The 16,884-nt window shown below is 40.5% G+C and overlaps 1 protein-coding gene and 1 long non-coding RNA gene across 4 annotated transcripts in view; one reads left to right on the forward strand and one right to left on the reverse strand.

Moving 5' to 3' along the window:
* Nucleotides 1-1,455: 1,455 nt before the first annotated feature.
* Nucleotides 1,456-12,014, forward strand: LOC147796741 (uncharacterized). Its single transcript, XR_015427723.1, has 7 exons — nucleotides 1,456-1,788; nucleotides 2,432-2,492; nucleotides 2,914-2,967; nucleotides 3,217-8,297; nucleotides 9,636-9,728; nucleotides 11,362-11,630; nucleotides 11,880-12,014. It is a non-coding gene; the product is annotated as an uncharacterized LOC147796741 (long non-coding RNA).
* LOC110986013 (uncharacterized) overlaps nucleotides 9,817-16,884 on the reverse strand; it is a 42,507-nt gene continuing 35,439 nt past the window's right edge. For all 3 annotated transcript variants that reach the window (XM_087146042.1, XM_087146041.1, XM_087146040.1), the window contains 10 exons: nucleotides 16,511-16,717; nucleotides 15,937-16,140; nucleotides 15,326-15,505; nucleotides 14,524-15,122; nucleotides 14,009-14,153; nucleotides 13,618-13,839; nucleotides 13,192-13,284; nucleotides 12,602-12,933; nucleotides 11,919-12,120; nucleotides 9,817-11,597 (listed from right to left, as the gene is read on the reverse strand). In XM_087146042.1, coding sequence (XP_087002168.1) covers nucleotides 11,326-11,597; nucleotides 11,919-12,120; nucleotides 12,602-12,933; nucleotides 13,192-13,284; nucleotides 13,618-13,839; nucleotides 14,009-14,153; nucleotides 14,524-15,122; nucleotides 15,326-15,505; nucleotides 15,937-16,140; nucleotides 16,511-16,717 — 2,456 coding nt within the window. In that variant the 3' untranslated portion in view covers nucleotides 9,817-11,325. The remainder of the gene's footprint in view (nucleotides 11,598-11,918; nucleotides 12,121-12,601; nucleotides 12,934-13,191; nucleotides 13,285-13,617; nucleotides 13,840-14,008; nucleotides 14,154-14,523; nucleotides 15,123-15,325; nucleotides 15,506-15,936; nucleotides 16,141-16,510; nucleotides 16,718-16,884) is intronic.

Genomic DNA, 16,884 nt, shown 5'->3' on the forward strand with positions numbered 1-16,884 from the left:
ATCCAAAGTGTGCCATGACATGATGGACTTACATTCTGCATATGGTGTGTTCCTTGTTAAAATTATTGCAGGGTCATGCAACATTAGGCCCATCATGCTATATTTTGATCCGCTTTGAACTGATGGGGAAGCAATTTGCATATTCACTGCCACCAAGAAAACATGCTTCAATTTGAATACATCCATAGCCCAAACATGAGAGCAAACTAGCTGGCATAATTCAAATGACCATAGAGAGCCATTCTCCATGAAGAGTATTCTCTCCTCGGTATCAGTTACAACTTGTAATAAAAAAAAACCCAGAAAACAATCGAGGAGATCATTGTAATGGGGGCATCTTTATTCATGCTGAATCGTTTTACGGAAGGGAAATTAGGTGGGAAATACTTGATCATACGGGACATAAAAGGGTTGTGACATTCAATGTTCAATGTATCAATTATTCAGATTTTATACTTGTTTTTTATGCAATTAAGTTAAAATTCTCAAAATAAAATGGAAAATTGGAAGAGTACTAACTGTCCATGTTGGACTCTCAAAATTACCAACCGCAAAAAAAATAGAAATAAAACAAAAGGAGCTGGACCCTAAGAGCTCGAGGCGGGATCCGCCCTGCTTTTTTCTTCCGATGTCATTGCAGTGCTCTCTTTCGTGCCAAGTCTTCAGGATTTTGTTTTGTGGTAACTCCTTGAAATCATTTTTACACAATTTAATAGATAACCTACTGATTTTGGGCATCATTACCATGTTAAATGCATGCGGGCTGGCGCATGGGTAGCCTAGGGCTTGAAATTAACTGAATAGATACGTTGGATCAAGGGTGATCGAAAATATGGAATATATCCAATGAAAATTTGCGTTGTGTCTCTATGTTCGGTCTCACCATGTCATGGAATGCGCTGTCTTTTGCACCGACTACTTCTGGAAAAAATGGAAATCATACTTTTAGTGTTCTTCCGTTTTTTTTTTTTTGTTTTTTTTTTTTTGTTGTTGTTTTTTGGGGGGGCAGGGATATTGTTTGTTTTTACTCTTTTATAAATACATACCCACAAAAAAGTACATTGCGTTCCTTTTATCCAGAAAGTTTGATGTGTGAAAAGCATTTTTGTCTTCTGGTTTGTTTTTGTCACAAACATTCGGCAACATCCGCAAAGCCATTCAACGTCCGTGTTACTAACTGGAAAAGCAAGAGAAAACGAAACTGGGGACTTCCCCTTTCACCGCAGGCAATCGGATTTTCTTTGTTGTTTCTGAGAAAACAATAATGCGCCTTTATAATACTAATTTGCTCTCAAGGTTAGACGGGGTAGCATTCTGCTACCTTTTTGCTCGTTTGCTTTGTGTATACGGTGCACAAAGGTAAAACAAGGTAGGCTGCATTTTTTTCAGAAAAAGCAAGGGTGTTACCCTGAGGCAAATCTCATGAATTGGGATAAGCGGTTCCGGTATGTCAAAGAAAATACAACTTTTTTTCTTTCACGACGGGGGGATCCGGAGTATGCTGCCGGGTAGTATTCGTTTTGCTGGTGGTGAACCGTATATGCAATCCATGCATTTGTCGATCATGAACCAACGAAATGCACTTCCCACCAGTTCATACACATCCGCTGCCATGTGCAGATGCACCGGGTCACAGAGTGTGTCGAAGTACTTCCTTACTGCGAAATTGATTGCAGGGACTTCCTATTCTAAGCCTCATATATTTCTTCACACACTGCCACATTTGCCAGATTCTTGCATGTCATCTCCCTTCAGAAGGCAGAGGAAACTTTTTTACAACAAGCCGTGGTGAGTATCAGTATTTGTTGCAACATACATGTTCAGTTATTGTGTTGCTAGCTAGGCTTCCTACTGTTGTGAAATTTGGCTGAATATAAATATCCCTCACTGAAAAGTTTGGTTCATGCTCAAATTGGCACGAAAAAAGGTAAATTTCAGGCCTTTTGCGTACACGTGTTTTTGATTCTTTGTGAGTTGCCAAGTTTTCTGGTCATATACTAGGCACGGAGCAGGAACAATGACTCAAGAAGTAGTTTAGATGAGAATTTATGACAACTCATGTAACTTAATAACTGAAAATCATTGTTGTTTCAAAAACGAAACATTGGCCTACTTTATGAACTGCCGTTTGAAGGGCTGAGTGAATAAGTAGTCATTATGACGCCATTTTCAACAGAGTCACGCTGATAGCTTTATTCACGTGAAAAACTAGTGGTTTTAATGTATGAGTAGAACGTGAAACTGTAGATCCCCCGTAACCCGTGAAAATCACTTAAGACGAGAAAACTTTATTTTAAATCCCCCAAAACCTATAATTAACTACAATTTCCAAGAAAATGGTTAATTCATGATTTGCTGTTTTGTGGGCTTATATGATTGCTATTTTTATTTTATTTTACCTTAATCATAATGACATAATGTTTTCCCTCAGTTCCCCAGATAGCTGAAGTCAAGATTTCGCAATTCTTCTGAAGCTCAGGATCAAAACGTTGGTTAGTGTTGTTAATTCATTTGTTTCTAAAAATGGGCCATCTGGCTTCTTAAAATTCAGAATAAAACATAGCTATATGCTTATACTAGTCAAACCTATCATGGATTAAAGTGATTATATATCGCTTTTTAGCTTTGTTTAATTAAGGTTTTGGTCATGGTAATCAATGCTTCGTTAGAAACAGAAATTCTGGAGAAGAAACACCAACACCGTCTGATTCTGGGCATTTCAACAATTTCCATTGATACCAGTAACCATTATATCCATTGGAATATTTTTTTTTAGGAATTTAACGTGCTTATATTTTAAAAACGGTACCAAAACCTTTCATGGTGGGTGTCGTGATTTCGTCATGACGAAACAGTCTGGACCATCTTTTCTGAAAAAAAAAATAAAAAATAATTTCACGCACTTCCACACAGGGACTCCAGAACTCAGGACGCGCTACTGCATTTGCCTGACTGTGTTTATAATACGTGAGTAACAGCTCTTTGATCTTACATTAGCATTTTCAATTGTTCTAAAACTGAAACCTTATCAAATTATATGATTAGGAACTAAAAATAACAGGCCTGTTGTGGTCTCTGTGTGTTTGTTTTAGTCCTGTGGTGTTTGGAAGTGACTCTTTGCAGAGGTTGTTTGGAAAAAAATGGTTTTAACCTCTCTAACAATTGAAATCTGGAAATAATCACCGACAAGCGTATTTTTTACATTTTTGTCTACAGATTACCAGTTCTTATCATTGCTGTTGAGTTCTTGAGAATCGTATTAGCGTGTAAATCAGACTAAGATGGGTGCTGCAAACGCAATACCCGGACTGGACACATGGAGCCCAAACAGCAAAGAACGTGACTGTAGGTGTGCGGGGTGTGACGTGATACTCGTTTGCGAGGTAGTGGCCGGTATGGGTCAGCATACCTACGCATTTTTGAAGCAGGCCTTGGGAACAGAAACTGTCACCATTTCGGGGAAAGTTGGGGCAGGTGGAGGTCCTAAGGGTGCGGCAGTTAACGCCGAGGTGGGGCAGTCAATTTCAATCGTAAAGGGTGAGTGGCTCATCACTTACCTTCGAAAATTAGGATACAAGCACATGTGCACCGACTGTTTTAGGAAGGCCTTTCCTAAGGATTTTGCAGGAATTCTCCTAACATCCGTTGGAAAGGCCAAGGTGATCAACTCGAAGTATCAATGGCTTCAAATGTCTTATGGAAAGTATTGAATCCTGGAGTTGTTTATCACCAGTTTAACACATCCATCATGGTGAGAGCAGTTGGTTTACATTTTGGTGTAAAGCTTTCAATGTAATGTAAACCGTACAGTAGTTGCTATGAAGGTTGTCATATGTAATTACACAATGACAATGTGAAGGCTTTTGTAGTGCAGCTAACTTTCTAAGAAGAGTAATTAAATCCATGCATGTATTACATTTCATCAAAACTTTTCAATTTTTTAAAAAATGATCATGCAAGATTAAAAGGTATTTGCAATCATTTGTTTTAATACAGACATTCAAATATATATTCAATATTCATATTTAGCTTTTTACTGTTTCTTAGGGTATATTACTGCCTTTATTGATTTTATGCTAATATTATTTGCATATTCATAAGTAACACCGTGATGTCCTCTCAGGTAGAATGCCTCCATTTGTTTGTACACAAAAAGTCCTGCATGTTTTTAGGTTTTGGTGGAGTAAATTTTCTCTTAATTATTGATGCCTTGTTGCGCACAGCATTAAGCAAGCATCAATCACTTTCCCATAAATGTTTTCAGTAAGTAAATTCTTGCTTCACAAGTTGAACCAAAAACCCATGCACTGAACTATTTGTTCCCTGACTGACATCACGGCAACAGCGCCCTCATTCGTCCAGGAAATTTTTGAAAAGCACTTTCCAATGTATTTAGCCAGATAAGAGTGTAAAGGAGATTTCACACGTTGAAAAAGAGTACAAAGGTGCAAAGTTGTGTTTAAGAAAAATCCATTGCCTTTACAGGGGCATATTTCTCATTGGATTATGTAGGTAGACCTCGCGGTGCTTTTGTGCCGACATTTTGTGACGATAAATGTATGCCTGTGGTTCCCTTCAATTCGTATCGTCCATTATTTTCAAATGCTCTTGTACAAAAAACAAAATGTAAGGTAGATATTTGCCAATCTGAAGATTTTTCTTTATCCGTAGTAAAATGTCATGTAGCATCGTAAATATCGCCTGATACCTGTATAAGAAACAGGGTGTAACATAAATATTTCCTAGTCTCAAGATATTTCTTAATCCGAAAGTAGTTGCCCGAATATACTTCATCCCAAAGTTGTTTGTATCTGCACCCTGCACGAAATACTGCAACCCAGATTATAATTGTCACTCTGGACTCCTTACAGTCGAATGATGTGATCAGGCCAATTTATTCTTTCCAAGGGGTTACGTGTCTTGTTTGTCACTTTTCACGACAGGTCTTACTGTCAGCCTTTCGCAATACTTCTTGACCTTCTAGATTACTGCATGCTTTACGAAATGTATACTGTAGTTAACAACAAAGGGTCAAGTCTTGATTAGAAGTTGCTGGGTATCTTGCAAATGGATACTGACGCTGTACGGCAATAATGAGCCTGGACTGTTATGGGTAAACAAAAAATTGGAACAGACAAAAAGTGTTTTGTTCTTTTTTTTTAATTTGGCCAAAACCAAACTTATAAATCCCAACCTATGCGGTTATTGTCAATTTTACAGTGCCAAGAGGTGAAGATTTGGTGACTACACTGTCACTGAATCCTTTACACTCGGTCCAGGTCAGATATTACATCCCAACAACACTGGCACAGACTTGTGGTTTCCGGCCTCACCTTTGGGGAATTCCCCCACAAATAGGAAGTGTCCATCAATAGTCCGGTTGTGTACAACTAATTGAGCACGTATGTACCCCTCGATTGGTACCTCACTATTTCCTGCCCCATACACACGCAGGTATGTACCTAGAGGCTGCACTTCACTAAGCTTTCCTGCAAGGTGGTCCCTATAAAAGGAGGAGCTAACTAGAGAAGTCTCTGCCCCGGTATCGAGGACACATGTGGTCGACACCCCAGCCAAAGTTATCTGAGCCTTTGGGCTCTCCCTAACTAGACTGCTTAAAATATCCTCACAAGACTTCTCTACAACCCCCTCGACAGGTGAGGCCTTACCAGACTCTCTCTCTGTCACTCGGCCTACAGTGGCAGAGGGGTCTGGTTTACCGCATGGTTGTCCTTGTTTTCCCCTTTTGCTTGTTCATGCATTGTACTGCCCTTAGCCTTTTCATGGGCAAGGCGAAGCTTACACTCCTGCTTCACATGACCTGGGCGCTTACAATAAAAGCAACGAATTGGTTTGCCCTGTTGCCCTACTGTACCTTGTTGGCCTGGCCTAGGGCCAACCTCACCCCTGCTAGCTACAGCCTGAATTAGAGTTGTGATTTGCTCTTGTTGCTTAAATAGAGCTTCCTGCTGTACCTGCATGCACCCAAGAATCTTTTCCTGCTGTTGCAGGATCTTCAACTGTGTATCTTCGCTAACAACTGAGTTAACACTGATAGTGGCCACTGGCTCATCATCCGTACCACTTTCAGCTACCAAGTGGTTGACACCTGCCCCACGTCGGGAACCACGGGGGTTCCCCTCAAGATCCCTGAAAAGCTCACGGGCTGCATCCCTCATTTCAGCAAAACTCTGACTAGGCTTGGCCAGTTCAAAGGGCCTTAATTCGAGCCTCACCCCCTGATTCCTTGCACCTGCCACAAACTGACTAATCAGAACACTATCCCGCAAACCCTTCAAAGCGGTTCTCTCTGCCTCAGTTGCAACTTCTAAAATTCTATCATGCATTCGCATAAGCGCATGAGAAAAGTCCATGAGGGTTTCATCCTCTTTTTGCTGCCGCTCAAAGAGTGTTTTCTGTCACGTAAACATTTGTCGGATATAAATTTATTAAACTGTTGTAACAAAGCCTGCATTTTTTGGTGAGGAATGGAAGAACAAGTGCAAATCCTTTTTTTTTTTTAACTTGGAGTGTTCATGATATTTGTGACTATAATAATGATAATCGAAACCTAGATAATGGTGTATTACGTGTACTGAAAAAGGAATGATCTTTAGGTTATTTTTGTACCCAGACAAATAAAGATGCGACGTTTAAAGCTAAACATTTTTAAATCATTGGGTATTACTGTAAGAAAGATGAGATACAGCCATCTTTGCTACTTTGAAATTCACAGCGATCAAGATTATGGATTGAAACAACTATTTCTTTTCATGAATGGATCTTTCTGTGAGGCATACATCATTGCTAAATAATTGTGGATTAAACTTCAAACATGTAAGGTTGGTAAGGTGGGTTGGCTCAACCGCTGAAACACATCTACTTGATTGAAAATACACCCTTGGAGTTATCTGTTACATCTTACTTGAACTGTAAATTTTAATATAGCACAAGGATTTACTGAACACGGATACTGACACACTGATATTTGAAAAAATACAGCGTTTCAATACAGTGGCCAACACAAAAAGATAGTCTTGATAAATTGTCTTCCATGGGTCGATTGCTGGCATGCATTTACGATATCGTGCTGGATATAAACACAAGAACACATGTCTCGTTCTGTCGTTAAAGGCATATTAACTCTAAAAAGCCAAGAAAATAAAAATACAGGAGCTCACTGTATTTTAGATTTTCCATTTTTTTTTACGAATTTCCTCTGACGGACAGACATGACGTTGCAACGAATGGTAATTACAAGACAAAGCTCTGTTCAATGGATTAAAGTCACACTTGGGCGTATATGTGTTTCGCACCTCTGTTCATAACACATACTCAATATCTGCATTGAGGCAAAGTTTTGGTCAATAAAGAATAAACGTTAATGATTATGCTGTGGTTTAGCGGGTCATTTACAAGCATATTACGAAAACACATCCACACACGTATGTGCAACAATTATGTATTATTATTGGGGGTTTTGCATCAAAGAGTTTTGTCATCGGCATATCTAGCGGGGAGGGGAAGCAGGGGTAAACTTGCCCCACCCCCACCACGGATTCGGATGCGGTTACACACACACAGCAACGAAAGTCTTGACGAAAGGCTAGTTAGTTCGTGGAAATGAAACTAAAACCAGGATGTCACGTATCGAAGTTCTCGCGAAGGCGGTAACTATTCTGCTACAATGACTGTACCTGTCTTTTTGCAAGGGAGACCTAGAGTTTGTCCGCCTGAAGAACAGACTGTTCTATGTGCGACAGGCGTGCGTGCACGAAAGTCCTACATCTCTCGCACTGATCTCCATTATATGCGCGTGGGTATATAGCGTTGGTCATTAGCCGCACCGCTTTGCCGAGCTCGTGTACTCTATGTAATGTACAATACACATGTACTTGTACAAATGTACTTTTGCAGTTGAAAATCAAGCCCAACAGCGACTTTACGCAGACAGCTTTATATGCAAATTAGCTGAACTAGGACGAGCGCCTTGGTTCAACCATTTTCAGAAAGGTTTTGGGTGGTGCCCATTATGATAATAACCCCAGCTTACGTTCAAAAGACTTTATTTCATTGATCGGCAGATTAACCACTGTGTGGATTCTGTGTGCAACCCGTAGCCATGGAACGATTATATTACACGTTTCGGACACCCAATGCATTTCTTATCACGCGTGCGGTGTATTCACTGTAGTTTTCAGACTGTTGATTCACTGCTATGGCTGCAACAATTATGGCTGCTTCAGTGCTGGGCCTGCAACATTTAGAGTGGCTGTGGAGAAGAGCTGTGGTATTCGGTAAGAGCATGTGTTAAAGGTTAACAAAAATAAAAACATTTAGTTTACGTGAAGTATTTCAAAATAACAATAAATACGTAACAACTTCAAAAACATCGTAAATCCCATTAAGCGTTGCCCCAAAATGAATAAAAAGATCTTGCGTTTCCGCGCCCACAAAAACTCCCCTTTTGGGCCGTTTGTGCGCCCAGGCGGATTGGATGACGTTATCGGCAGAACGCCTGTATGTACAGTGTACATGAGTATTGCATGATTGCACACAGTACATGCAATATCGCACGCTTGCAATTATGGTGTTCTACAGACAGGCAACATCGTGATTGTGAGTTTGAACGTCGCGTGTGTGATGATCCATGAAATTGACCCTGATCACTCACAAACACTATGTTCAACCTTACAAACACGACGTTTGAACTCACACACACGATGTTTGGAATTCTGCTTCAGAACACCATATGCATTAGACAGCGTTGTGTTCGATGTAGCTTGGCCCACAGACAAACATTGTCTCGGTTAAAGGTAGACATTAAAAGACGAAGTCATAACTAGCACAGTGTTTGCCTTTATAGGTAAAGCCTAATTGGGCACAACGTGATCTATTGCAAGCTTGCGAAACTGCATGTACTGTGTGCAACATGCAACGTGCATTTACACTGTACATGTACGTACTGTACATCATCAGCCTGAGAGCGCAAACGGCCAGAACGGGGTTGTTTTTATGGGCAGGGAAACGCAGCATCTCCCTTTTCATTGTTGGGTCACATTTAATGTGGTAAACATTGAATGTATGATTTTTATTTAAATGGTTGCATATTTATTAATTTCGAAATACTTCACGTGAACTAAATGTTTTCTTTTTCTGTTAACCTTTACGTGCCCGCGGGGGAAGGGGCTTCCTGCAGCGGTCTATTCAGCTTTTGGTGTCAGAGCGCGGAGGGGGATTCAAAAGCAAAAACGGCTTTGGCTTATTCAACATGATCTGGGGGGGATCCAAAGCCTTTAATACTCTTAAGGTCTCAACATTCTTGCTTTTACTTGCTGGTTCTGTTTTCTTAGAGTTTGGTACTAATATTCGATAAATAAGTAAACTGGTTACTTTCTTTCCTATGTAAACTTTACTTTGTGAAAAAAGGAAATAAAAAAAAATAAACAAATGAAAATAAATAAATACCATGTACGAAGGAAGGTGATTTAGTTTTTTATTGCTGTAATATACAAATGGATGGGAAATTTCTCTGTTTTTACATGGACTAATAAATGATGAATGAATATAAACATATGAATGAATCATTCTATGTACTTCTTTTACTTCATTGTTGAAACGTGATCCCACTTTAGGAGGAAGCGTGTCTCTTTCACGAACAAAAAAGTGAAAAGGAGTCATACCCTATCTTTGGTTTGAAGACACCGGCGCTGGAACGAAAGGGGAAGGTAAAGTGGAAGATAGATGTCAGACACTTGCAGCCATCAACAGACTGCATGTTTTTTAGGAAGGGCAAGACAACGTTACACAATGCAGTAGCAATTCATAGTAATTTATTACAATATCACGATACTCATGCACTTGTTATATCCTTGTTAATTAAACTAAACCCTTTCAAACTTTAGATTCATTCACGAACAATAAGCTTTGCTCTGGCAAGCGCCACTCCACAGTATTGGTGTGACCTCCAGTGCAGTTTCCCCAACAAGTAGACTGATAGCGTCCTCTAAGTCACGTGACCTATAGTGGGTATTAAATGAATGAATGTTTGGTTGGTGGTGTATCCATCGGCCTGAGGCAGGAAAGACACGATACTCCATCTGGTCTCAAGAAGATATGCTGTCTCTTTAGAGAATGAAAGCAGTTTTATTTTAGAAATGGTACAATACTGTTTTTTGGGAGGACGGATTTGAGTAGAGGTAGAAAACAGGATTCCTTTGGGCTGACAGATTGCAAATTGGAGTAATTTTAATTCCCCAACCCAGCCCAAAACATGCATACACTAGTGGTACTGAGTTAATCAACTTAAAATCCCCCCTCATCGAAGACTTATTCACAGTAACTTGCTTAAAACATCTGCCAAGTATTCCCAAAAGCGCTTTATATAGACATTGTCTGGCTACGTCACGAACATATCACACCTAATTAGTGGCATAAATCTGTGCCGAAACTTGGGAGGATGGAGGATTGGAAACGTTGGGGATAAATTGCCGGGCCATAAACATTTGAAAAGCGGGCCTGGGAAGGGGATGCCGACACCATAAGACATTATTTTACAGTGATAATATTCATGATACAGATGTGTATCTGAAAATTCCTGCAAAATCGTATGTCAGAATTGCATATCTATGGCTTCTTTGTTGTCCTTTTTTTATTAGTGTAGAATACATTTTAGTTGTTGGAAAGTGCAAAATTTGTCACTTCGTTTTAATGTTTTTCTTACTATTCAAGGGAAATATAGGGGAAGGTTAATTAAATAGCCCACCCCGACCAAAAATGAGGGGATATACATCCCATCCCCCTGGGATATTCACCTATGTTCGGAGGCTGTCTCAAACCTACATTTTTCACGGCCAATTATAATTTCCATGCACAGCAGCTCATACTAACATAATAGGATGCCCGTCTTTGCAACGACATCCTAGCATTTTTGTGGGTAACAAGCCTCAACGTAACTTTCTTGAGCCAAAGTATGTTGAATAACACTAGAGAATTTAAAAAGTCTCCTATACTGTGTAATTGTAAGCAGTATGTAGTTTCAAGAAATTTGTTCTTGTGACTCATTCATTTCAATTTGCAATGACATATTACCAACATGTTTGGCCCAAATTAATGAGTTACAACATCACCGAGCCCATAAAAATAATTGCTTCAATCACCACTAAATGCTTATGATTCCTCTTTGGCAACAATCTGTGTATAGTTCACACGATGTCTGAGTAAGTACTTTAATGAAAGGAAAGACTTAAGAAATGCACCACGTAGCCTCAAACTCAGAACTGTCAATTACACTACACATAGTAGCCATATTTTGCTGTAAGTCTGCTACACACTGATGATTTTATTCACTGTCTGAAACAGGCCAGCTGCATTGATAGCTGTCAGTGAGAAGTGGTAGTTGGTATAGGGAACCAACGGGGAGACACGCATACCAGTCTCCATGGTCTCCACCCACTGCATAATATCACTACCTCCTGGGATGGTGCCAAGGGATACTTCGTACACCAAGGAGGAAGAGGAGGGGTTGGAGAACAAGCCATCCCAGGCAAGATCGACTTTTCCGTCACCCAACCAGGAAAATCTTATCAGGCTTGGAGCTGTTGGTTGGAAAACAAGTTTAAAATCTGGGGGTGAGTTTGACAGTGGGATTACACATTGCTGGGAAAATGTGTGGTTCACAAATTGGTCTGCCTCAGACGAATACTGATCGGGGCAATAGTCCCAATAGTCCAAGTATACATCAACTAAGTGCGTATTGGCAACTGAAAGGCTTATTTATTTGGGGTTGTTGGATTTCAATCATTTTAACTTTGTGAAGGTAATCAGGCTTTCTGAGTGAAATCTTAAAATTACCCAAAGATCTAATTGATTATTTTCAGGTTTTGTCAAGCTAGGACACCGACACTTGAGCCCCTTACCTCCTCCGACAGGCTCGGAAGACTCCACAGTGAAATTTCCAGCGACAGCCTGGCTGATTAAACCAGCATGATTGACAGCTCTGACTGACAGGCTGTAGGTGGCGTCGTCAATCAAGCCGAGGCCTGACCAATCAAGATGGGTCTCTGACGTGGATCCACAAGTCCTCCAGGATGTGAGGGTATTCGGTCCTGTAAGTTGGCACTGGGCAAAGAAGAGAATTAACCAGGGAAACATGGTCAGCTGCTGATTTATTATCAGCAAAGAGTGCATTTCCAACCTTTTTCCTGTATTCTTGTTTAAACTCACCAACAGCTTACTGAAGAATCCTTAGAACGTTCGGGGTGTAAATACAAAAATTATTTGAATTTAAACCTGGCAAATATTTTAGATCTCATATGTTTGCAAAATGTAGGATCATACACAAAGGCGCATTAAGATATCCATGTCTTGAGTCATTTTTCTAATCAGAATTATCCGGCATTATAGGCGGCAATTGCCCAACAGGTCTACTTTGGTTCAATGCCATGCAGACTATGACATTAAATGAGGTTTACGCACTCACTCAGGAAAATGTACTGTTCCATCTTGAGAACCATATTACGCATATATGTTTCTTGTGCAGATTGAAAAAGTATTCCAGAGGCTTTGTACGGGTGTTTCGCTCAGCATCTTGCGCACGTACCTCAAAGAATTGAATTCCAAATGGATCACTAAATCCATTCCACGACACTTTGAGGGAGTCTGTCTGTGACTGGTACCCATCTCGTGTTTCGTATTGAGTCTCTGATACAGTCTTCACTTTGACAACGGCTGCTGATGCAGTAGGGGGCACTGTCACTATGGTGACCCCGTCGGATGATTTCCATGACGACTTGTCGGCGTGATTGTAGCATGTGACAGTGACGTACAGGCGCTGGCCTTCAACCATACTCTGGGACAGACTGGTAGTGATGGTAGAAGAGCCATTGGGCGATTGTGAATTCGGTAGGATGTCTTCAAATCTGGGCTTGGATCCTGTAGAAGGAGCAAGGAATATGAAGTGAATTTTTTATGTCTGTAATCGAAAACATGCAAGAAACACTGAAAAGAGATTCCCACTTGTTAACTCTCCACTCTGATAGCAAGATGCGTCCCGTCGATAAGGTCGAACATCCGATGAAGGTCGTCAAGATGAGGTGTGATCGATCTGACATAGCAAACGTGTTGCATCAGATTTCAATTCACTGATTAACCCAACATGAGGGGTGAGAGATATGAGGAATGTCTACCTACCCACTGCCCATGTACAGTGGTCAATTCCACTTTCGGGATCGGATGCTGACCAACTGAAGGTGAGAGCAGAATCGTCAGCAGTGAAGTCAATATCTGTTAAGAGTGAACGAGACCACTTCATAATCAAGCCTCTTACGACGTCTTGAAAACAAATTGTGGTTGGAACTGGGTTCAATGGTCCTGATCTGCTGGAGGCTGTGTACAACGAGCATGCAAGGTGGAAATACACCATAAACATAGCAAACTAAGTTGAGATTTGAAATGAGAGAATTGACCATAATTGTGAAATTATTTCACACTCTATTGCAACTACGTAAACTTTCGAGTATCGGACATAATTATCAGTTAAGTTACAGTCACCACTTCTCACGGGCCTAAAATAATCACAATATTAGAAACCTTGAAATGAAATCAGAATTGGCATACCCTGTGTACCTGCACCGTCAATGACGAAATAAATTATGGGCGGTGTTAGGTCAATCAGTTTTGGGTCTGAAGTTGCTATGGCAATGAGTTCAGCAGCATTTCTTGCCATCACGGTGACATACACAAAGGAGCCGTGCGCCATTCTCAGACCAGTGTTGATAGCATTTGTCTGTGTACCCACTGATCTGAAGCTTTGCAGCTGGGTGCCACCTCTTTTAGTTCCTGATGAGTGAAAACATTTAAAGCAATGATACTACCATAGTATTAAAGCTGCTGGGTGTATCAACCAGTCAGCATTGTTTTTTATTCTTTAAAATTTCAGTAAAAAATGTTTTCAAACTCTGGTTTGAGTAAAAAACAGGAGAGCGTGGTCCAAGACACAATAGCCTACCGATGGCCCAGCTGTAGTCCACTATGGGGCTCTCTGCGTCAATGAAAAGCCACTCGGCATGGAGAGACGACCAACTGTGAATGAACTGGGTATGAACTTCCACCGACCCATCACCAGTACTCGGTCCAGTAGTAATCTGCCTCACCTGTGGCATATATATGAAACACAAGAACGAAAATTTAACTTCATGAAAGTACGTCATGGGTATTGGACGGCTTTGTCTTGGTAGCATATTTGTAAAAGAAACAAATTTGATTGGGTATCTTGTTGAGAACAGGTTTACTTTTGTACTCAACAACAAGTGAGTGTGAGGTCAGGGGAAACCACATTTACGGCATAGCTTTTCATTTTAATCGATGATATCCACGATGGGCCTGAACGTGGGGATGTACTTAAAAATTCACAGAACAAATACCGTAGATGAATCAGTCTGTCTTACACCATCTCAGAATTTATTGCAGGCCTCATTTATTCTCCCTTCATGCAATTTTCTTCAATGACTCTGATTTGCTCACCTGAATGTTATCTAGCAGAATTCCATTAGATTGACCCAAAGATGAAATTTTCAAAGTTGAAACATCCTCACTGGCTGTGAAGTAAAACCTGTGCTGATGCCATGCGATTGAGCTTAGACTCTGGTCTGAGTGACCATGTGCTGGCCGGTCATACAGCCTGAAGACACGATTTAATCCAGGTGCCTCGACCTGACCTTCCTGATTCAGCAAGGGATTGTGGGACGGTACAACATGACTTGCAAAAATCACCACCTGGTAGTGGCTGCCCTCAGTTGTGTTAAATTGTTGGAAGATGGAGCCGTGGAGAGACAAGAAAGAATGACCATCCTGGGCAATATTTTTCCGAGAGCTGATAACAGACATCTGGCTGTCAGATCCAATATCCCATGGCACTGGAAGTACCCCCTGTGTGCCACTAGTCATCATACCGGCATTGTATGACATTTCTTCAGTGGTTAAATTGCTAGCAGAAGTGGGATAACTGTCAGGCGTACTAACATTGTCGTATTCTTCAGAGGATAGCACCATCGACGAAGTCGTAGATGGTTCAAAGGTCGATTGAATGTTGTGTGTATTTGTTGTATCAGGAGTATCTATATCTGAGGGGATAAATTAAAGTTTACACCAATTGTTTTAAGAGGTCAGCAAAGGCTGAAATAAATTATGCATGTCTCTTGTGACCCATTTTTAACTCATGGCAAGTTTTTGTAAATCATACGGTCTGTTCAAATTAGAATTCGTCTTCTTTTTACGATATTAATACATTTTAACTAAAACATTCAAAACAGCTACAATAAATTACCTGTATCACTAGTTCCCTGCATCGTTTCAAAGGACGGGTTCTGGATCAAATTATCCCCCAAAAGGACGTGCTCTAGAGGCACAGGGGGAGTGGTGTCCACCACAAATCCGTCCGAAGCAACCGAAACGGACTGTAGGCCAGCTGCATCGAAAACTGAGATCTTGGAGTAGTACCGAATACCTGAGGAACAGAATTTAAGGAGTTCAAAGCTCCTATTTCATTCTCCCTTAGAAAATACAAGGGTCATCCATCATTTGCAAATTCTCTTGTTTTACTGAGTTAAATTGATTTGTCTCAACCTGCTGGAGCCCCCGATGCTCATGCATTTATTTTATTAATTGTAGACAAAACCGCTATGGTGATATTGACGTGATTTGGTCAAGTTTGCAATAGGTGATACAATTTATTTTGATGCATAGAGGCTCTTAAACCTGAAATAAACGAACTAATAAAACGTAATAATAACCGTAGCTCAAAAACATCAAGTAAAAACCCGTCCATGAACACTTTTTGTGGTTGAGGTCAGCAGCACTCTTTTTTTTCCTATTGCGGCTAAGTCTTTGATAAAAACGAGTAGAATAGATTAAAACCATCTTCATAGGGCTATCTACCATCTGTGAGAGGAAAAGCTAGAATCTGTGAGGCAGACAGCTGAACTCCAACATCTGTGCAGCGCAGGATACCATTATCTGCAGGGTTAGAGGTCTGTCCAACGCACCACTCATAGTGGTCTATGTAGGATTCCAGATCCACAAAGCCATGCCAGGAGGCTGAGATGACCGTGCTGGAGTTCTGGTACTCTACATCATGGAGATCTGAAGAAAAGGTGTAAGTTTATTTATGGATGCAACTGTACCAAGGACATTTAGCAGCTGGAAGAGATTTTACAATGTAACATAAACAATGTGTTATATTGTAGAAAGGCCTCATTGATAGAGTATATCTATGACCTTTTTTTGCATTCCATTACATGCCCCGTACACTTGGCATATACCAATGGTAAAAATTAGTATTTTGGGCGTAAATGTCTTAAAATATAGATTTTTGTGAGATTCATAAAATTGTCAGAATTACTGGGAAATTTCATCAGAAAAAATACTGGATGTTTAATTGAGAGCATTCATAGAGCTCTGCAGGCGCTATACAGCGGTTACAACAATGAGAGACTAATAATCAACTGCCTACCCATTCCGTCAAACACAAAGCCTGGGTCTGGTCTCCTGGTGTCTACCACAAATCCATCACTGCTTTTCAGTGTGTGCAAACCAGCTTTGTTGACGGCCCGTACGTTGCCGTAGTAACGTAGTCCACTTTGCAGGTCCAGGCCAGTGAACTGGGCGAAAGACCCATTAGCTGAGAAGATGTGATCAGCGAACCGGAGAATATCTTCACCTGAATAGGAAAAACGTTTATTTTTCGATTCTTTTATTGCTTTTCTGTTCTAAGGTACTGTTGCACTTAGTAATAAAATGCACTAAAAACAGAGACTGGTTATTAGATGTAGACAAGACTCAGAGAAAAAAAACAGTGGGTGTCCTAACTCTATGGAAGCTGCTGGA

Source organism: Acanthaster planci, linkage group LG14 (assembly GCF_054643075.1).
Source record: "Acanthaster planci isolate LZ-2023a linkage group LG14, COTS_SCS, whole genome shotgun sequence".
Taxonomy (NCBI): Eukaryota; Metazoa; Echinodermata; class Asteroidea; order Valvatida; family Acanthasteridae; genus Acanthaster; species Acanthaster planci.